At 35.2% G+C, this 22,664-nt stretch overlaps 2 protein-coding genes and 1 long non-coding RNA gene across 3 annotated transcripts; 1 reads left to right on the top strand and 2 right to left on the bottom strand.

Annotated features, from left to right (window-relative positions):
* Positions 1–94: 94 nt before the first annotated feature.
* On the bottom strand, positions 95–4,122 carry LOC140010421 (sulfite exporter TauE/SafE family protein 3-like). Its single transcript, XM_072057398.1, has 12 exons — positions 3,759–4,122; positions 3,235–3,394; positions 2,762–2,962; positions 2,383–2,447; positions 2,253–2,292; positions 1,984–2,045; positions 1,755–1,841; positions 1,465–1,515; positions 1,140–1,361; positions 806–899; positions 564–704; positions 95–413 (listed from the first exon to the last, which is right to left on the bottom strand). Exons 1-12 carry the CDS (start codon positions 3,990–3,992, stop codon positions 331–333), a joined length of 1,440 nt encoding a protein of 479 aa, XP_071913499.1. The 5' UTR covers positions 3,993–4,122; the 3' UTR covers positions 95–330.
* Positions 4,123–11,730: 7,608 nt separating this feature from the next.
* On the bottom strand, positions 11,731–17,909 carry LOC113698594 (U1 small nuclear ribonucleoprotein 70 kDa). The gene is made up of 10 exons (XM_027218464.2): positions 17,627–17,909; positions 16,999–17,113; positions 16,813–16,892; positions 16,031–16,106; positions 15,871–15,935; positions 15,716–15,778; positions 14,097–14,178; positions 13,809–13,971; positions 13,084–13,149; positions 11,731–12,813 (listed from the first exon to the last, which is right to left on the bottom strand). The coding sequence occupies exons 1-10, from the start codon at positions 17,723–17,725 to the stop codon at positions 12,075–12,077; spliced, it is 1,548 nt and encodes a 515-aa protein (XP_027074265.1). The 5' UTR covers positions 17,726–17,909; the 3' UTR covers positions 11,731–12,074.
* Positions 17,910–19,522: 1,613 nt separating this feature from the next.
* LOC113698595 (uncharacterized) lies at positions 19,523–21,584 on the top strand. Its single transcript, XR_003450243.2, has 3 exons — positions 19,523–19,732; positions 20,170–20,282; positions 21,019–21,584. It is a non-coding gene; the product is annotated as an uncharacterized lncRNA (long non-coding RNA).
* The last annotated feature ends 1,080 nt before the right edge of the window (positions 21,585–22,664 follow it).

The following is a 22,664-nucleotide window of genomic DNA, read 5'->3' as shown; positions in this document are numbered from 1 at the left end:
GCTTGGAAGTGGAAGCGTTGGGCTCAGTTTCAACTTGATTCCAATATCCAATCACCCAAATTTCACACAAACGATGTTTGCTTTAGCACGCAACTTTCAACACAAATCATTTACTGCCATAAACAACCAAGATAAAAGTTGTTGCAAAAATATGTTACTACAATCTTAAGAAAACGTGGATGGATTAATGAAAACATAACATGTCTGTCGGTGACTTTTCTCCCAGGAATGCATTAGTAGTGGGCTTTATTTATGAAACAGAATGGCCCAGATTGTAGTATCCTTCCCGGAGAAACCTTTTGATTCATGGAGTATAATTAACACAGTACATTAGGACTGGCGACACAAATTATCAAACCCCATATACTCGTGATTTTGCAGCTTCTCAATCATGCTTGCTATGCCAACCCCACCTGCAACAATATCAGGAACCATTTTGCTTCATTAGTTGCAACACCATGAAACCAAATATTAAACGACAAGAGAATGATACTCCTACTTACTAGACAGTCTTTGTTTTGTAGAATCTGTGAATGTAAAAGAAGTGTGAAAATGATTTGTACCTAAGCTGATTGCGCTGACAAAAATAGTCAGTGCCAGTATGAATATGATTAGAGATGCCCTGCCAAGTATTGCAATTATCCTCCTTACTACGTGCTGACCAACGAGGGCAGCAACTGTGGCAACTAAGACAAAATATGTAGCTGCAACAAAATACCAATGGAGTCAGAGAATACATGAAAAGGAGTTTCTTTCTTTCTTTCTTTCTTTTGGGTTTTGAATATCCGGAGATCGATTTCTTTACCATAAGGAACTGGGAATCGGTTCAGTAAGTAGTACTGCACTACTGACATGGAAGATGAGAACGTCATTGCAAAAGTCGATGTTGCACTTGCCACCTGACAAGAGATGTAAACGTCTCGAAACGATTACGGGTTTATTGACCTGACCACCTTTGTAAGGAAAAACAAACAGTTTTTTGATAGACAAGGAAAACAGTTTTAATTCTGCTTGGGAATTGAAACTTAATTTTCCAGGAATTTTTGTTTAGGAGTATTGACTACTGGGATTGAAATGGAAAGGAGAATTCTTTACAAACAAAGATGTACCTGCAGTACCGAACAAAAAATAAAATGTACCTGAGGAGGAACTCCCAATTCTAGAAACAGGGGTCCCAAGACGAAGCCACCGCCTAACCCAAGCAATCCTCCAACAACGCCAGCCACTATGCCCAAGCAACAATAGAGAAAAATCAAGTTTGGTTTCCAAACTGTGATTTCCTTCCCCTTGGATGCGATTGTCCTCGTCCCTTTGTATAAACAAGTTGCTTCATATAAGGAAACTGAAGCTGCAATTGGTACCTTGACAAATGTAAAAATTATTTTGCAGCATTATTTTGAGAATTGGCTCACAGCACTTGATCAACTTTTTACTGTTGAAAATCTCATTAGATAAAAATTTTACCTGCAGGAAGTTCAGTGTCCAATATTTGGCAGAGCATGTCTGTGTGTATGTCTGCAAGGAGACTCGTACAGTATGAGATTTGTGTTATTGCAAAATGGATCATAAAAAATACCGAGTATTATTGCTAGCATCAAATGGTTAATCCATCATACTGCCAATGCACAAGGTTTCCAGAAGATCCGAGGAGGAAATATACTCTTTTGAAGCAGGATGAGATCTATGATCATGGAAAGTTTCTTAAGAAACTATTTTTGCTGTTTTCAAATGTTATGGTATTGTCAAAAGAGTACCTTCATAATCTGAATAGCCAGGAAAGCTATCCACACAAACAATAACAGACATAACTCTTTCCAGTAGATGTTGTACAGCAGGGGAACCTGAATGTAAATAATTAGTTACTAGTGAACTTTGAAACAGGTTGAAGGGTAACTATTGCAAAGAGTTTTAGAGGTCTATTACAGGACACACACAAAGGGAAGGAAAAAAAAAACAAATGACAGTTGTGGACCTATAACTTACTTTCTCATCTGCATGAGCAGCTGGACCACCTGGTAGAGGCTTATATTCGTTTCCAGGACCCTCTGCATTGTAATGAGTGAAATTATAAAATAGTATACAGCATCAGTTGTATTCATTTTTATCAAGTCAACCAAATGTATATGGATTAGTATTTGATGAACTTATGTTAATTCTTTTGCTCATTTGCTTGAATAGCTTTGCAGTACAGTTGCTAGGTGGATTTATACAAACTTTATTAATTAAAAGACGGTTATTACTAATGCACTCACCATTGAATTTAGAATCTGATTGCGCCACTTCAGCTGCTTCCTGAAATTAAAGCAGAATTTCAAGCTTCAGTGAATGCAGTGACTAACACCCAGGTCCAATTCGAGCCAAACAGCAGTGGAGTACCCTTACCAATTTCATCTTAGTTTCCTTGTTCCATGTCTCTAGTCCTTTAAAAAATGCTTTAGAAGATGTTCCTATCACAGTTAAATTTATCGTGTTAGATTACTAGCTGCCTTATTGATACTCAGCAAATTCTCAGACACATATAAAGGATCCATGCCCTATTGCATATGGTCCTAACAATAAAAGAATTTGATAGTGATGGAGCACCATTTCTGTCTAAATTCTGATCAATCAATGTAAAAACAATACGTCCATTGGAGTTTTAGGAAGACGATGGAGGTAAAAGTTTCTCAAGCATGAAACCTCCTCATACGTTGAGTCAAATTCATTTGCATGTAGTGGACAGAATCAAAAGGATTGGCATAAAGCAAAGGTGATATATTACCTATGAACAGGAGAATGAGCAGCACTGTAACCATCCAATCGGCAAAGATGACGTTGAAAGCCACCCCAATGCTGATGCCAAGCATGAGCATAGGTTGAAAGAGCAGAGCCAGATCATAGTCTATCAGAGGCAAGTCTAGTGTTGGGTGCCTCAGCCTCAGATTGTAATATACTGTTGAACCAGCTGCACCCATTATCATACCTATGATGGAAACAAACAGAGGATCGACTCATACAAGGAGAATTGAGACTGATGCTGCTTGTAAATATTTGCTGAGAATTGGACTAAATGCCAGGAAAAGAATGGCAGAACTATATGGCTCTTGATTATTTTAACACGTTCTACATTTGATTGCATGGTCCGGGGATGTTATTTGAGTGTTTGTATCTAGTCCTTTACTCCCGTTCGTTTTCTTTTAAGTGCACCTTTCATGGAAATTACGAAATTAACCAAATTAAAGATCAGAAACTGACATTTAGAAATGGCAGTTGATGACTTGGGATCAAACCCAATGATCAAAGAGAGCATTGGAACGAAAATTCCACCGCCTCCAACGCCTCCAACACTTCCCAGTGCTGCTCCAAGGAACCCAACCACAGTTCCCACCACCAGTTTCCAGCCAAATTCCATCTCCTGTTCAAATGAAAAAAAAAAATGGAACGAATCAAAAAACACTTCCACAATAGTTAAAGAGGATAAAATTTACTCCATGAAGCAAATAAGAGTTGCAAACTACAGAGGACAAAAGTTGATACTCCTCTAGGACATTCCCGTTGACAGCTGAATTGGACCAGTTGATGTTACATGCATGATCAGAGGTAATTTGCATGAACATAAAGTGATACGCCTAATATAGAAATAGGAATTCACAAGACAAAAAAAAAACAAAAACAAAAACAAAAACACTATCCTTTAGCAAAGCAAAGTGTAGTTAAGTACAGAAAAATGGTTGCGAAAATAAGGAACATGGGCTTAGTTAGACAATTTTTGAACTTACGGGCCAAACATGTTGATAAGAAGATTTTCCACTTTGCCAGAGGAAATGCACCAATCGAACTATGAATCCTTGCCTCATTTCCTTCTCCACAATGTGTCCTGGCTCGACGGTTTTCAGGAGCCTTTCAGCACTGCCGATGTCACTGGCTGTAAACAAAATCCAGCAGAAAAACCATGCTGCTGTCAATGCAATCGCCTTGGCTCTCTGGTTAATCCCAAAAACTCCCTCGGCCATGATGCTATTCTTAGCTTTACTTTCCTGTGTTAGGGTTCTTGTGTACGCTAGCTCTACTCTGCATGCAGATGAAAAGAGGAGTAAAATCTTGAGGATGAAGAGGATATGAAGACGATAGAAAATGGCAAGTCCTGTTTCGTCGTCTACAATATTTATAAATCTCCCGTATGAATTATCAAGCTCCGGGCAAATATTTTTTTGTTTTCTTTTTGTCTTTTTGGCGTACTTCTTAACCTAAGGGTACTTATTGGTCTATTCAGATCACTGCAGAATGAAAAGCTGCTTGCCATGCATCTTTTAGAATGTGGGTAAAAGCAAATATTACTGCTGTACGAGTTACGGTGTGCACTAACGGGAAGAGCCTTTGATCATGTGAGATAGCATGGACAGTTGAAAGCATGGTGCCTCAAACGACTAAAGCAGACCAAGTTCCTTCTCAGAAATTCTAACCGTTAAACTTGGAATTGGAAATTCTACTTTGGAGCCTACATTCTTTTTGGCTATTACACAAGCATAGAAACACTCCACAAAACATGCTTTCCAGTACAGTAAAAATCTAAATAATCATCATCTCCTCATCTCACCCTGCACTGCAGGCCCTTGTAGAAAGGATGATTCATGTTCATTCTGGTGCCACTTTAAGCAAATAATAGTTAAGATCAATATCATCTGATCAAAGTCTGACATTCGGCATACTTTCAAGATTATGATTATTGTATAATATTACGATCGAACTACTAATTTCTTCAAAATATTAGTATTGTTTTGAGACAACATATTACTCTACTCGTTAGTAATTTACACGATAAAGTACAGAAATCCGAATGCATATTAACCACATGTTTTACCTTTCCTTTTGAGCATACATTCCTGAGATTTTTGCTCTCTTACCAAACGACAAATAAAAAGGGGGTTAAACTAGGAGATGTACGGAGCATATTTTTTGGGGTACTGTGGCTGCGTCTCCTTGCAATTTATTGTCGACACTACATTGATAATCAGATAGAAAACAAAATCAATTAAGATGGTAGAGTAGTTACTTTCTGCAAACGATCCGCCCTATAACGTCAAGAAGAAACTTCCTCGAAATTCTTCAAGAGTGTTGCGAAGCATCAGGTACATATACATATTATATTCTCAAATATGAGTATGCTGGGACTGATGAGGACCATCAATCAGTATCTCAATGAAATTAATGATGCTTGGTGTGTCTTCAAGTAATGTCTCTGTGCCCATCCTTCGCACTGCCATATGTAGATTGGAACATAAGTTCAACAATGATACCGGAACATAAAAGTTGATGGACACTAGTACTATTAATTGATAGGAGGAGTTTCTATTATAGGAATTGTTGTTGTACTTCTGCAACTGCAACACAGGCTAATAAACACTATGCCAAATTACCATTGCAACTTAGGAAGCAATACCCAGGTAGTTCAGAAAACCGATGATACATAATAATCCACTAGTATATCATTTTCCTTGTTATTAGTATTAGTGCGTGATGGAACTGGCCTGCTGAAGCAAAGGGCCAATAGTAACATTTCAAATTTTGAACCATGAGGTGGTATTTTTTTTTTTTAATCTGTAACGATAATATTTGTATAATTTAATTTAGACTAAACTAAAAGATATACAGACCTGACTAAATTGAAGGGGTGTTCTGACATTATTTTTGAAATTTTTTTATTACAAACAGAATTTAAATTCCCGACCTATAGTTCAAAGAGAGACTTAAATCCCTTTTTGGTGGCTATTGAGCCAAAGTTCGGTGGTTGAACCATGAGGTGGAAAGATTTTTGAATACTGTCGGGATTTCAGTAGTTGAGGATAAGTTATTTAAGTACTAGTGGCATTTAGGTTTTTGGAGGATGCTAATATTTAGTGGTGCAAGTCATGGTGAAAATAAATACGTAAATAATTACAAATTTTTAGGCCCGTTTTAGGGGATTGTGCAGAGCTTGTGGCTGTTGCTCACCGGGCTAATTCTTGGAAGGAAAAGGATCAGTCAGCCGGAGCGTCGAGAGTACTTGAAAGGGATCATTTTATTTTAGTTGTTTTCTTGACTATTCTCTTTAATTTCCTTCCTTTGATGGTTGATATTATTGCTGTCAAACAAACTGATTTAACTAAGTTTGTCCATCCATATCCGTCTATGAATAGATGGATATGGGTATCTTAAATTTTTATATATGGGTATAAATGGATATTATTAAATAACTCATCAAATCCAATTAATCCATTTAGAATTGTCTTTCCCCAAATTTCCTTTCTTCCTCCACCCATTTTTTTTTTCAAATTTTTCACTTTGTCATGATGTTAACTACTTTTGTTTCATTATTATTATTGTTTGTTGGTTTTATCTTATCATTTTATTTTCTTTTAGTTTGTTAACTTGCTCATTTTTCAACATTACCAATTTATGACAAGTTTTAATCTCTTTTCTTACTTTTTCAAAATGAAATTTTAAAGTTACACATGAAAAAATGCTAGATGTTCAAAATTTTTGGATTAAGTTTTTATGTTAACTTTTATAGTACTTATTTCAAATTTTGATATTCCAATTGTTTAATTATTAAATAGTATGTAATTTTGCGGCATAGAGTACAGATGAGAAAAAAATTGATAATTAGATTTATTGAGTATTATAAATAAATATTTAAAACTAATGATGAGTGCAAAGGATGGTATAAATTGATAACTTAGTTTGTAAAAATGAATATAAATGAATTTACAAAAAAAGTTAAAAATAAATGGGTTATAAATGGATAATTGAGTTATCCAATTCATTTTTTTACTTACCCATTTATATCCATCTAATTAAATGGATATAAATAGGTTGACTCACTTGTACCCATTACCCATTTTACCTAACCAAAACTCGTCCAAATCACCCATTTTGACACCTCTAGTTGATATACATGCATGCTAAAGTTCTTAGAATTCTTAGTACACGGGGCTGTATATATTATACGACGTACGACAATGTACTGAATGATCCCCCCGTCAACACAGCTTGTGTCTCTTTTGTTTCATTACAAATAATAGTGCATTTTTGCCTGCCCGTTTATTTCAAGTTTTTTTAGCAACTGTGCGATCTCAACCTCACGAAATGGGGCTAAGGCAGCAAAAGACCCTGTTTGAATTGTCACTCTCTCTCAACAAAATTTTTCATTTTCGTGAATACATTTTTTAATTCAAAATATTTTTTTTTACAAAAAATTTTAAAAAATAGCAATTCAAACAGGCTCGCTTAGCTACTAATTTAACGGTGGTGTTATTATCGTTGCCACTTGAGATTCTCGATGACATGTTTTTCTATACCAATCCAATGTCATCTATAATATTGTACCAAATATCTTGTTATTATTTACATTTTAATTGTCTAATAATTCAACTTGATTTGGTTTAACACAAATGTAAATAATAGCAGGACATTTGGCACAATATTATAGGTGGCATTGGATTGGCATAGAAAAAATGTCATCGAGGATCCCAAGTGATTTACGTGAGCATGCATTTCACGTTACTACGGCAAAAACAAACAAAATGACGTGGCTTCCACGAAACTTCTCCCTGCGAGTTTGGGAATTAGGCCGCTTTAGGGGCAGGATGCAATCGCTACAATGCTATCCGGATATGTGTCTGTATTGTAGCCGCATCATCTCATGAGCAGGAAGAATGAAAGATCTCACTTTTCGTTGGTGACAAAGTTAAAAAGCTTAACCATGGGCAACTTCACGTGAATTGTTCCCTGACTTTTACAAACAACTGGATCCTATTTCACTTGGATTCAAAAAAAAAAAAAGATCCTCTTTCACTTTGTCTTCACGAGCATGTCTGTCCCTTCACAATAATGGATCCGGCCGACAGAAGTTTTTGGGATTTACAGGCCAACAAACTAGGGAAGACGTGATCCTCGAGTTATGCATGATAAGAGCATCTGCTAGGGAGGGCTATTTCGGATTGCGATGGCTTATTAAAAGACGATTAGTAGAGTTTTTTTTATTTTTATTTTACCAAAGTACTTATAGACATTATAACATATAAGCATAGTTAATAAAATACGTGATGGTTATGAGATATTATACACACGCATTATCCAAAATTATTTTACAAAAGTACGATTAAAAGATTGGTGCAAAAATATGAATTTGGTAAAATTACACATAAAGTCGTTCATGAATAATATGAATATTGAAAATAGGTTAAGATTACTATATTTATATCAATTTTAACTTTTTCCCTCACGTGTGAGACATTGAATTTATTAAAATTTATATCTCATTACTTTTGTACGTATAAATCTACATAATTATGTTAAATGTCAATGTCACCATCATTTTGCATATAGTTAGAAAGATAATTTGTTATCCATATTCAAAATTTAATTTTTTTAAAAAAATTGAAATATAATTTTTAAAGTATAATATATCAAAGGTTTATTACACACATGTTATACACCACTAATTAAAAGGTATGAATTCAAAACAATTTTGAAATGGACAAAATATGAATATTTTTCTAAGGAAAGATCATTCAAAACGTCCTTCACATCTTACAATATGACTTTTTCATTCCTCACTTTTAAAAGTTTAATTTTACATCCCTTATAAATTTGCATTTGTCAAATTGTATCCCTATTTAGGTTTCCAATTAGTTTTTTGTCAGAATTCACCATGTGCCTTGCACATGATCATTTTTAAGGGCAAAATTGTCAAATCAAATTTTACACAATTCGATTTATAGTTTCGCATATTTTACAAAATAAATTTTTTTGTCCCTCACATTTTACAAAATGATTTTTTTTTCATCCTTTATTGATCATATGTATGAATACAAAATGAATTTTTCCATCCCTCACATTTACAAAATGATTTTTTTTATCCTTTATTGATCATGTGTATGAATAGTTTTGTTTTTAAACTCATATATATATATATATATATATATATTTGATTTTACCTGAACAATATGAATAGCATGTGTACAACTACAATTAGCCTATTTAGATGAAATTAAATAGATGTATACATGAATTCAAAAAAAAAATATTAGTTTTTCATTCATGTTCATTTTCTTTTATTCAAAAGTTGAAAATAAAGAAGAGATTTCATTCTAAACATTGTCGAATATTTATATCAAATTAAATTTGGATAGAAAAGATAAACAAAGGAAAAGTATGACAAAAAAAAGTAAATAATTGGCACTTTCAAAATTTAAGGCAATCATAAAATAAGTAATTCAACTGTTGGTGTTAAAAGTGGCGAGTAGAAATTTTAGATTTAAATAGCAATTTGTTAGCATGACTATAGAATTTGAATTAGAATCCGTTAATTATATGATTTTATTATACAACTTAATAAATGAATTATTATTAACAGAGAAAAGGTCACAAATAAGTTCATATGTAAAATCAAATAGATATATACATGGGTTTAAAATCGAATTATTAATTTTAAATCCATGTATATTTCTATTGAATAGCATGTGTACAATTATAATTAACTTGTTTAGGTGAAATCAAATAGAAACATATTATATGTTATTTGTACTATTCAAGTGAAATCAAATAAAAATATATGTGGATTTTAAAAAAAATTATTCGTCTACATGATCAATGAGAGATGAAAAAAATTCATTTGTAAAATGTGAGGGACAAAAAAATTCATTTTATGAAATGCGAGGGATATGAATCGGATTATATAAATTGTGGTTTGACAATTTTGTCTCTAAAAAATAATCATGTGCAAGGTACATGATGGATTCCGACAAAAAACTAGTTTAAAACCTAGGTAGGAATCAAATTTAACCATTGTGAATTTGTAAAGAGCATAAAATTATATTTTAAAAAGTGAGGAACGAAAAAAATTATTTTATAAAATGTGAGGAACGTTTTGAATAAGAATGTACTTTATTTAGATACATACAAGTATTTATTAACTAGAGATATAAGCAAGGAGTGAGACTAATTATTAAAGTAGCAGAGATAATACGTTGTTCCTCAAGTTCGAGATAATCACCGTTGAATAGGAATGTACTTTATTTAGATACATACAAGCATTTATTAACTAGAGATATAAGCAAGGAGTGAGACTGATTATTAAAGTAGCAGAGATAATCACCGCGAACGAGAAACATGAAAATTACTCCAGCTTACATCTGAATCATAACAGGCTGACCTCAAGTTTGATCCGTTCGTTCTACTCCAGTTTACATCTGGACCATTTCATGTTGACCTCAAGTTTTTTCAATTCGTCCTCATAAAAATACATGACCGAATGCAAAGCTTTCGTGTGGCTGGACGTGCAAGGCCTTTACTAGCGATACTTTTCAGGACCAAGAGTATTTCTTGCAACACTATACATACCGAACAACCTAAAGCATTCCTTCTGCAGAGGGATGTGCTTAAGAGTAACAAATATGCTATCTTTTTATCGATTCGGGTGCCAAATCGTCTCAAACATTTTTTTTCTGGAGTGGGGATTTCGTTGGCAGTGTTGCCCATTTTTATGGCAGGTGGCCAAAGTGAGGATGGCAATTGGCACTCGCAAGGGGCTAATGGGACGGGAAATTTTTTCCCACTGTTTAGATTGTTAAAAAATATATATATATATATATGTATATAATTATACTTATAATATTTAATTTAATTAGTTACAAATTTATGATAATAATATATTAGCTATATGTATTATATAATATATATTAATATATGTAATATAATTGATATTATCAATTATATTAATAATTATATATATTAATTAATAAAATTTATTAGTTAGTTATACTATATTTACTATTCCCTTCGTCCTATTGAAAGTATCATATTTTTTATTTTGAAATGTCCCAAAATAATTATCATGTTAAAAAAATCAAAACATTTTTTAGCCTTTTTTTCAATATAGTTCTTTTTTTAAATCATTTAAATATTATCATTCAAATTTAAATTTTAAACTTGTAGGAATAATATTAAAAAGAGAAGTAAAAATATCACAATTAAACTACTATTTTTAAAAAGTTAAATTTTTTAAACATAATTAAATAAATGAAATGAAGGGATTATACTAAATTTTTAATTACATTTAATACAATAATACTTTTTTCTCCAAAAAAAAAAAGCACAAATGCAACATTGAGTTATTGATCATATTTGTATCAAAAGTGAAAATTTAACTATTTTAATTATATTAATTTTTATTTGATTATTTTATGAGTTTCAATTATGAAATTACAATGAATAATATATATTAATATTTTAATGCTTAATTATTTATTAAAAATTAACTATAATAAAATTATATAATAAATTTTTATTAATCCAGCAGGGAAGGGGAACGAGGCAGGGGCTGGGAAATTAGTAGGCAGTGGTGCTTTTCTCCACTGTCTCTACCCCACCCGTTGTCTGGCTTTCTAACAGTTCTCAAATTTAACACCAGAGTTTCCTGCTGGGCTTAGTTAGCTCTTAGTAAAAGCCGCCCTGCTGGGCTTGCCCCTGTTGGGGTTTCGTTCCCACATCGGTATTGGGGGGTTTGGGAATGGGTAGATAAGTCCCCTGAGCGCCTTCAAGAGTTGCCGGCTTTTGAAGGTTGCTCGGGGATCTAGATTTATTTGCCGAATTCTTGAGTGTTCTCAAGAAAATGAGAGAAAAAAAACACCAAGAGTATCCTAACTAAGCATTAAAAACACTCTTAACATGGATACCATCAGTGCAGCTTCAATTATCGTCATCCACAAATTATCAATAGCAATTTCAAGACTAGCAGATCTCATATAATGACTGAATCCAGGCAAATAGTCAAGTGCTAGAGTGTACACAAAAGTTCTTGACATGCACAATTTCCTTCCAATAAACAGAAAAAACACACAAAACACAAACACAAAAACACTATGACCCTTATGATTGTGTTGAGCCAACCGATTATCAACCAAAAGATTCAATATTCAGGGGAAAATAGCTGCAGAAACAAGCAAATTAAAGCATCAGAATTTTACTGTAGAGCAACAAGCACACTATGACCCCATTAACCTTACCAGCGAAGCACAAGAAACTCGCAAGTACCATTGCATTGGTAATTAGTACTAGTAATCGTGAGAGAGCGAGTGAGAGAGCGACCTATCAGAACGCTGATAATCTCGGTCTTTCTCTTGTGGCTCAGATGTTGTTCGCTCATAACCATAGTTGTCCTCATCCATCTGATCATATCTGTCATGATATCGATCAGAATCTTGATAACGGTCATCATCACCCTGGGCACCTTGATTATCATACTGTCCCTGACCTTGATAGTGATCATAATAGTCATAGTGTCCATGGTCATGCTCCCCTTCTGGACGCTTACGCCCACGATCTGATTGTTCATACCATCCACGATCATCCTCCTGCTCCGCATGATCATAGTTTCTCTCTCTTTCGCCATGCCGCTCTCGGTCATGCTTAGCTTCAACTTTGTCATAGTCATACTCTCTATCATGAGAACCACCACGATCATTGTCAGCATCACCAACTTCATAATCCCGGTCTCTATCCCTCTCCCTCTCACGATTGCGATCACGTTCTCGATCACGAGATCTGTCTCTATCACGTTCATAATCACGACCACGGTCCCGACCACGATCGCGATCACGTGTTCGATCACGGTCACGGTCACGGTCACGACCACGGTCTCTCTCCTTGTCCCTATCTCTGTTTCTTTCACGATCTCTATGGTGCCTATCCTCTCGGTGCTCACGATCTCTTGTTCTGTCTTGAGAGCGCTCCTGAGACTTTTCTCGTTCTCTTTCCCTATCCCTGACCCTTTCACGGGACTTCTCCCTCTCCCTAAAACAGTCATCATATAAATGAGTTGCAGACAAAGGCAACATGTACAACTTCCAGAGCATGATTAGGACGAGATGTCAAGATAATTCATAATGTACTGCTTCAATAATTCATGATGTACTGCTTCAACATCTCTCTCACTCAAGATAGAATATCCACCAAACATATTTAAACTTATTTCTTCTGTTCAGCAACATATTGAATTTTTAAAAAGTAACAATAATCAAGACATAAGAATGTGAAATGGAGGACTACAAGAAGGTGTATTACCGATCTCGATCATCCCGCATTCTTGGTTCCTCAGAACGAGATGCCCCTCCAGGTTGTACTTGCTCCCTGAACAATTTAAGTGATGTAAACATTTATGACATTCCATAAAATGAGGAGTACTCTCTAAACTGAATCAAGATATATTTCAAATGATTATAACTAACATACCATATCTCAAATGATAATGCAATCATATGCATGAAAACACACAGTGCAATACCATTACAAATACAACTGCACCTTCAGCTTTTCTAGAAAAGACCATGTTTATTTTTATCATGATCCCCACCCAGTTCATAAATATCAGAGACCTGGTACATACTACACCAAGAGGCTAAATTTGTTTATCCTCCCAAGACCCTTTTGCAAGGAAATCAATTTGGTAACATGAGAATGCACTTTCATTGGAGATTCCAACAAGAAATATACCCAAACCACAAAAAGGTATAGACAAGCTACAGCTAACACCAAATCATTCAAATAAAATAACTGAAAATTGGAATCCAGATGAACAGAATTACTTGTTCCCTCCCAAGAATGAATAGAAGAGCTGGAAATTACCGCCTCAATTCTTTTAATGAGTTCTGTGATAAAATCTCAGTACAGGGAATTGAAAAGCATTTTCAATTTTCATTTCTGAAGTGGCCCAGATGACAGCAGCTTGAAAGATTTTACCATTTGATGAAAAATTAATGCGTGTTCGCATAATGGTAACTAGGTCCTACCTCCCAGAGTACCTCTGATTGAGCTCTTCACCTCCAACTCTAGTTGTTCCAAGGCCACCACCCAGCCTACGGGGTCGCCAATTCGGAACAGTCCTTCCACGTTCAACATCAACAAGCACCCTCCGGTTATCAATTTTCTTACCATCAGCTTGTTTATATGCAGCTGCACATATCAATTAGCATAAATTGACGTCACAAAATAAATCAAGATAAAACAACATCAGGAAAGAAATGTCAACAACAATAACCAAAAAATCAGTAGGCCAAAGTGTTCTACAGATACAAGACCTTTCATATCACGGGTGTGAACATATTCAATGAAAGCATAGCCTCTTGGTTTATTTGTCGATTTATCCGTTACTAAGCGAACCTGCAAAAGTAAAATATTTTGCAAATGAGCAGAGTCATAAAGAGTGCTTTGATCTGCTGCACACATGACATTATAAATACAATACGTTTCTATTTTGTGCACTTCATATGTCAGATATAGTAAAATCCTATTGCACGGCAGACAGGCATTATGCCTCATAGCCGTGCTCACCTTTGAATTATACAGCTTCCAAGGCCAGATGCATCACCATCACTGCTAGAGTTGCACAATGACGAGGACATTTTACCAGTTGGACAAACTAACCTCCCCTTACCAGGGATATTTTTAAATGGCAAAACAACTATATGTAATATGTCAAATACCAGGATATCTTCTGAACCGCTGAAACGTTTTTGATAGCCTTTAAATCCAAAAGTAAGATTTTAGTAGCAGAAAAGGCACGTGCTAAACAGTAAAGAAAAGGATAGAGATGGCCAATACTCCCGACATTTTTTACCCAGTGCAGAATTAAGTTGTCAGTCTCCAGTCTCGGCATGAACAAGGGCCAAAAGGCACCATCCATCACTATGTTGCTCAACTTAAGTATTCAGCTTTGCTTTGCAGGATGAAGCACCATCTTTTGAATCAAAATGGTACCATTGAATGAATGAATGAACCAAAAGCCACCATAAGCAAATTCCCCCCTTACCAGGGTTACTACTTAATATTTTAAAACCTACCATAGAAGCAGTACCTAACACTAGAACAGTACCCAGGGCAACTTCTTACACTCAACAAATTTCAAAAGAGGTAAGGAAGGGCAACGGAGACAAACCTACATGCAATTTTAAGATACCTGAGCAAGAGCTCCAATCTCGATGACCACATCCAACCATTCTCAATCACAGCAAAAATGTCGCTATTAATCAGCCGTTCAAACACTCTTTTAACTTTTCCAAGGGCACTAAAACTATGGAATGCGAATGATACTAAAGTGAACTTGTGAGACAACTTGAAATTAATATTTGCCTAACTTCAGATGTTGAAATTAACATTGCCCAACTTCAGATGAGCAGACAATTTTTACAAAGTTCTTAGGAGTAAGACACAGAAAATGGTATAGTAAATAATTTAATTTATCAAGTTTATGATAATTATAAAAGGTATAAATCCCGACTCAAATCAATTATACAAAACAATTCATGTACAAGGACATTTTGGAAACAGGATGTGTTGGCTATAAGGAAATTTAACTCAAGTCAGTTTTGTAGTCTTGCCACAAATTGTGTGCTCTCCAGAACCAAAAACTCCACAATTATTATCTAAAAGAGATAATAGGAGGCAGGTATAAAGTGATGTCAATTTTCCTTTATGCTTTTATTTCCTTGTCACACATTTAACTTTCCTGTACTTGCTTCTTTTCTTTTTTTCCCCTATTATATTTCCTGTTGTTTGGGGAGCAGTGAGGGAAGTGACTAAGGGTTGGAGATGGGTGATCAGAAGAGGCGAGGGATTTGCAATTCACCATTATGGTGAATTTCTTACCAAACCAAAAGCCAATAACCAGAGCACACTCTCGGTGCTCTTTAATACCTACCCGCTTGATAGCACCATAAGCCTCAAACTCCCTTTTGATTCTGCTCTCAGTTGTCTCATAATTCTGAAAATGAAAATATGTGTCAAATATATTTAAACCAAAATGTAAGAAAATATTAAGGCTCTTGTAAAGATTAGCAGCATCACATCACTTACAAGCCTAGCCACAAACAGTGTTTTATACGGATCTCCAGAAATATTGGGGTCATTATTTGGGTCATCTGCACAAAAATTACAGCAACTAGTTAGTCTGTAAAGATCCTCTCTTCAGTTTATGAATTGCTTAAACAAATAAAGAGAGTGACATGATGATTACATTTCTCAAGCTCCTCAGCAGCTTTTTTTGTGCCCTCCTCGAGTCGTATTTTGTGGATCCTGGCCCTTCTTTCTACCTTTTTTTGCCAATAAATCAACAAAATTACAGAATTTGCTTCATTATACTTGCACATGTTCTTTGATTAGTAAAAGGCACCATATTATAGGTAACCCCTAATAGCAAGCAAAAAAAAGAAACAGCATGCACCTAAAATTCAATTCATGCTAAAAAAATGAATAGAAAGGAATCCATTTTTCCAGGGAAATTCACCCATTGTGGGTGTAGTAAACTGTACTGAACAAATACCAGATGGTACATAAACTAATTAAGCAAAATAAAAAAGAAGTCCACCAAACAAGAAAGAAATTACAGCATCAATACAAAACTGCATATTATTTATTCCAATTGCCAAACATTCCATTCAAGTTTTATGGCTGGTACTGACAAAATTAAACAGTGTAATGCAAAAAAAAAAAGACGATGGCAACTAAATTAAACTGATACCAGGAATTGGAACTAATAAGGACAGCAAGTCATGGTACCACTAGAGCTATTTCAAGTAAGATGTGAAGTATATAGTACATCAAGCCCCTCAAATAACACAGAACAAATTTCATCAACATTCGCTATTTCCAGCTGAAAGACACGGTACAACAGACATAGATTCTTGTGACCAGCAGTAGCAACAACCCATTCAAAACAGAATGGAGGAATTCCAGATTCAGGTAATAGCTTTGACAAATATCAGAAATACATGCAGACTGTTGAAAATTGAATCTTACAGGAGTTTCAGCCTTCTGAACAGGTGGAGCATATTCAGCATCTCCAGGTTGAGCAAAATTACTAACAAATTGTGCCATACCTGAGGCATAAAAGTAACAAATCCATGTAAAAAAAGCGGCTTAACAAACACCAAATGCTTCTCAGACTGGAGCTGAAAATTTCAAGTGCACATAACAACTTGTAACCTGTATATGGAGGGCATTTTCTCTTCTCTGGAGGCGGCTTATATTCCAAGGGAGGTCGGGGTTCAAACAACTTCAGAAGATTGGTTGTTAAACCTGTTGGATGACTTTGACCAATCTACGCGTCAAAAGAAAAACAATCGAATAAAAATCAGGTAAACAAACAGGTACACAGATTATGACATAATTTATCAGGAAACCTCAAGCACTTCCCAACAATTTAAAAGCACCATCAACACATGAACATACGACCGCTTTATTTTTTTTCTCAAACTTCACTAAAAATTATAATCATCAAATTCATTGCCACTGTCATCCAACGAAGGCAATTTAACAAAAGCTAATAGCCATACATCTCCGAACGGATTTCTCCGACCTATTTATAATTAACAAATGCAATTAAACGTAAAAAGACGCACAGAATGCACAAAATTAAATGTTTAGGGAGAACCTTATCCAGAAACTGCTAGACTAAGACTTTAATTCCATCCATCACTTACATTGAATAACTAAACAGTTAAATCAAACTAGGATTAGCTAATAGAATATCAGGCTTAAGTAATAGATAACTAAACCTAAAAAGCTAGAATGTAAACTTAACAGATTAAAAACTAGGGTTTAGAGCGAGCACCAGCTTGAGTTGCATAACATTGGCACGATTCTGAGCCTTTGTGCGAGCCTGAACGGCGGCGTTCTGGTTACGCATTAAGGCATCGCTGTAGTCTCCCATCGTGGCTGGAGATTAAGCTGCTACGTCCTAGGGTTTGTCAGAGGGTCTATACTTGTTAATCGATGCGAGAATGGAATAATCAGACGGTGAAATACAATCGATAGGGCGGTCGGAATATCGGATCTAAAACACGATTGTTCTGTGCCTAGAGCCGACGACACATAAAAGCGGCAACATCAGCCTCGAGAGACGAAAGGGATTTTTCCATGGGCTTATATAGACGCATATGGGGTCGAGTCAGGGAAACATCACGAGTTGAGTCGCTAGTTTCGTGACTCGTTCTGAGTCGCTCACGCGTTTGAAGTTTTTCTTTTCTGTGTTTTTTCCTTTTATCAAATTCTTTTGGGTGAAAAAAGATTTATCAAATTCCCAAAATCAAATTTTACTTTATAATTTTGTTCTTGTGCTCATCGAAAGAGAAGTGTTGAGAAAAGGAGAATAATTTGTACGCTGTAAGTAAGGTTCGCCATAAGCTTGTTGACTAAAAAATTTGTAAATAATTTGTTCCAGAAAATAGATATTTGATTTTGCACCGACTTATGGGAGCTAATCGAGGGGCAGGTTTTACTATCTAATGAGTACATGAAGTCGAAATTTCGTGGGCCGGTTTACACGATATATATATATATATATTTCTTTTTTGTCGAGTGGGAGGTATCCTGACATAGTCAGAATCACCTAAGCGGGTTAGATTACTTCTCTTCTAGGCTGTGAGAGCCCGCGTCAAGAATTACAGTACGTAGCTTTCAGGAGTCGAACCTGAAACATGCAGGAGACTACGAAAACCATCTGAGTTGCCCGCGCGGAGGGAGGAAGAGGGGGGTTACACGGCTTACAATAATGAAAATGTACATATTTTTTAGGACTGCATAATATTCTTAGTTCTGAGATCCTGTTTTACCGACATTTGTTTCATCATATCGTATTTGTAATTGTCTGTCGCTGATTGTCAAAATTTTGATAGTATAAATTTTGGATTAATCTTGTATATACTATAACGCAATATTATGCTGTTAAATTTGGTAGTATATGGTATCAACTTAACAATATGTTGTTAAATTTGAATCGTAGCATTCATCTAATTATAATGGTATACATAATGATAGTGTATATAAGATTTATTCATTTTTTTTTTGTCAAGTAAAGGAGAAATAACTTTTTATGTACTAACAATGCAGTGAATTTTTTATATTAGCAATTATGGATATATTTCACATGTATATGATTTATATTTCATATTGAATTCAGGTTACGTGCCAATGATCTAAAAATAATAGTTTAAAAAAAATGTACACTATACTTTATAAAGGGAACCGTTTTTCATAATATATTTCTTCCTTGCAAATGCATGTTGATAGCTTAGTGAAAAAAAAAAATCGGCTTAATATTTACTACCACCAGCCATGCATCCACCCCTGATTCTTGAACTAAAATTGCAAGCCTTTAAAAGTCTGTCTCTAGCATAACGCGAAAAGAAGGGTAAAATAAATAAAGAACGAACCGTCCAGAGCTCGTGTACTTTGGATGTTGATACAAGCAATGTGAGACAATTTGATAGCCATGAGCCACAAAGAGTAAAACTATTTGTTGCGCAAAATGCGCAACGGATCTTCTGTATCACATCTTGTCTCACATCCTTTCTCACTCCTTAAAATCTCGCCAAATATTCCTTAATAAACCAAACCCTCAAACAACTCAACTCAGACCATATTAAGTTAATTAATCGATTAACCGGACAAAGAAATTTAATCTCTTTAACCAATATAACCAAAATCAAGAAAAATAAAAACTCTTTAACCAAAATCACAATTTTTCAACGGAAAAAACCCTAAAATATTAAAAAACCTCTGTCCGAGTTCATCATCTTCACCATTCAGCTTTGACGAAATATTCACGGATAAAACTTCGAAGCTCTTCCCAAAGGTCCTCTGTCCTCTTCATCATCTCTTCCCATGAGAAATAACTTTTTTACGAGGATGAGATAAAGCTTCGAAACTCTTCCCAAAGGTGAGAAACAAATATTTAGTTTTACTGTAAATTTGTACTGGGTAATGGGTACTTCCGCTTCCGAAGTTTTGTTTGAGCATGCGATTTAATTTTGCTACCTCCAGAATTTGAACGGTTCCGGTAATCTTTGCAACTTTTTTTTAAAAAAATAATTTGCTTTCAGGGCATTTTCTTTCTAGCTACGCAGGCCAATTTGATGTAATTTGCTAAGCTTAGGCACTTAATCTAGTTTTCAACTTCAAATCGGTGTAGATACACACCGTTGAATTAGTTTTGCTATATCCTCAACTGCATGTGTGTAGTAGTAAGAAATTGGTTATATTCTCTAGTGTCTCTGTTTTAGTGTTTTGGAACTTAGGTGTAGATGATGAAACTAGAGGGTAACAAGTTTGCCTTTATCTTTTGCTGATTAAGGGAATTTTTCTTCTAATTTGCAGCTTCCACTCCAAATGTTTCATCTGTTAAATTTTCTGAAAATTCGGTATGTACTGGACGAAGCTCACCAGCTGTTCGATCAAATGCCTAAGAGGAAGATGAATCAAACTATAAGGTAAAAGTCTGACTTGGTTGAGCCCATATTTATTAGGAGGGTGTTTTGCGTTTTATACGTTTGATTTTGTTTATTAGGACTACCTGTAGGCTTGTAATTAGTAGTTAGAAAATATGTTAAAGTTTGCATGATGGTTACTTTTTTGTGCTGGCACATGCGATCCTTGTTTCCCTTCTACTCTTTCGTGTCGCAATTTTATTTGATGCATTTGATAATTAGTCCATGAGTTGAAATTTTTATCAAATGCTGATTCATAATCTTAGATTAGTCGTAGTATTATTGATCAACAATGAATGGATGGTCTTTGATTCATAATCTTGATTAGTCGTAGTAGTATTATTGGTCAACCTGATGGTTTCATTTGGGAAATCTATCTCTGTCTTTGGCAGATGAGATCATCTAAAACCTGATAAGGCCTAAAGGTAAGTGCTTCTAAAAAAAAAGCTCTTTTTTTTATTCCGTAACTATGAATTAAAGCCAAGAAACATGTGTGATCACTGTTTTCTAAAATGGTTTTCTGGTTTTGGTCTATATGGATAGAGGTGCCATCTTGACATGCATTAGTGTGACTAGTTACAGGGTTTATGTATTCATTCACTTCATTGTTGCTGTCTACAAAGTTCAATGTTTATGAAATTTATGTAACTTAGATAATTGTAATCTCTTATTTGCAGAATGTTATGCATAATGAAGCTTCAATCATGTAAAGCTTGTAACTTTTTCCCTAATACTGCAGGGGTATCTGATATGATGATAGGTTTTTGCAGTCAACTGGAACTGATTCGTGTTACTGCATCTGAGACTATGGAAGCCTATATCATTCTGTGCAACCTTGATGATGGACACGAAGAGCAGGAGAGGAAAAGGTTCTTGCTTGGAGGAGGAGGAGGAGTGGGGTAAGGCAGAGCCATCAACTCTCAAGAATTCGCCGGAGAACAAACTAAGGGAGGCTCTCGAGGAGGCTTCTGAAGATGGGTCACTTCGTAAAAACACATGAAATTCACTCTGAGTCTTTGAATCAAGATGGCTGCTTGGGAAGGTCAATAACTCTTGCAAGGCTTAATGCCCAGAAGGAATTCTTGAGGGCAACTACTCTTTTGTCTGAAAGGACATTTTGCATTGAAGAATCCATTCATGGCTTTAATGAAGCCTTCTTGTTGGTTCTTGACTTTGTACCCAAAGTTCCAATGTTGAGAAACAATTGACCATTTGAGAATTGACTTTGTACGGGTTGCTTTCTTGTTTTCAAACGCTACAGTATTGGGATTCATCTATATTTAGCTTAAAGGAAATTACTGCAAATTTGAGCAATCATGTACTTCATTGGGGTGCAGAGGAAGGTACTGTGGAGCATGATATTAAAACCAAAATTATGGATTACTTGAACATTCTTGAGAATAAGTTTGTACTTGTTTTTACTATTAGTAGAGGATCTGCATTTAAATTGTTGTTGAATCTTATCCTTCCCATTCGAACAAGAGGCTGTTGAATATGTTTGACCATGAGAGCCAGTCTGTGAGTTGGATGGCTCAATGTGCTAAAGAGAAGGGTGCAAAGGTGTACAAGGCCTGGTTTATGGACATATTTCGGGAATTTCAGCATTGTTATATGGATTATATATACAATTTGGTGTCAACAGTCAAATACGAGATTGGTCCCGAGTTGTTTAGAATCAGAGAACAAGTTTTCGGAGTACCTTGGTAAGGTTATAAGCTTTAGTTGTTTGACTTGTGAGTCTAAGGATCAATCTTAAGACAAGCCTCTCTCCTGCAGAATAAAGTCTGATGCAAAATCTTACTGACATTGAAAAAATAGCGTGGTAGCTCAAACATTAAAGAAGAAGAAAAAAAAAAGGAACGAAAATGCAGCTTTATTTTGCTGGTTTTCTCTAATTTCTGTCTACTCAAGTTACAAAATTAATCTAAAAGCCAAACAAAAATCTGGGTTTTCTTATTGTATGGTTAAACAAATGCAAAGCTGAGGAACATTCAAAAGACGATTTCTTGTATGCATCAAGAATCCAGGGCAGCTCAACTAATACTCCCTCCGTCCCAATATTAGAGACGTTTATAGGGAATGCAACCTTTTATGTACAGTGGTATCATTATTGACAGCCAAGCCTTTGTTCCAAATTTGCCCCGTCGCAAGTACAATGGTCAGCTGCACTTTGTGTTTTTTCATGGAGTAATGATTTCGTGGGTCCCATCTTAACCAAAAGCATCCCTTTGAATGTTAGAGACACGCCCTATTATTGGCCTTATAAAGTGAGAGTTAGTCTCACGTACTCCTCTTGCTTCTCCAAATGGATAATAAATAGCAGGTCCCACCAAATTTATTTGGATTTTCTAGCACATGCACTATGAGGGCAAGGACGGAACGTTA

This window comes from Coffea arabica, chromosome 7c, assembly GCF_036785885.1.
Source record: "Coffea arabica cultivar ET-39 chromosome 7c, Coffea Arabica ET-39 HiFi, whole genome shotgun sequence".
NCBI lineage: Eukaryota > Viridiplantae > Streptophyta > Magnoliopsida > Gentianales > Rubiaceae > Coffea > Coffea arabica.
The sequence above is the reverse complement of the archived record's forward strand: the minus strand, read 5'-3'. Positions and strand labels throughout refer to the sequence as shown.

Coding starts and splice junctions, on each gene's coding strand:
- LOC140010421 (XM_072057398.1), bottom strand. CDS start 3,992: ATGGCCGAGGGAGTTTTTGGGATTAACCAGAGAGCCAAGGCGATTGCA. Junction 2,448..2,761: donor GCTCATTCTCCTGTTCATAG/GTAATATATCAC, acceptor TAACTGTGATAG/GAACATCTTCTAAAGCATTT. Junction 1,842..1,983: donor CTGCTCATGCAGATGAGAAA/GTAAGTTATAGG, acceptor ATTTACATTCAG/GTTCCCCTGCTGTACAACAT.
- LOC113698594 (XM_027218464.2), bottom strand. CDS start 17,725: ATGGGAGACTACAGCGATGCCTTAATGCGTAACCAGAACGCCGCCGTT. Junction 13,972..14,096: donor TCACACCCGTGATATGAAAG/GTCTTGTATCTG, acceptor TGATATGTGCAG/CTGCATATAAACAAGCTGAT. Junction 13,150..13,808: donor AATCAGAGGTACTCTGGGAG/GTAGGACCTAGT, acceptor TAAATTGTTCAG/GGAGCAAGTACAACCTGGAG.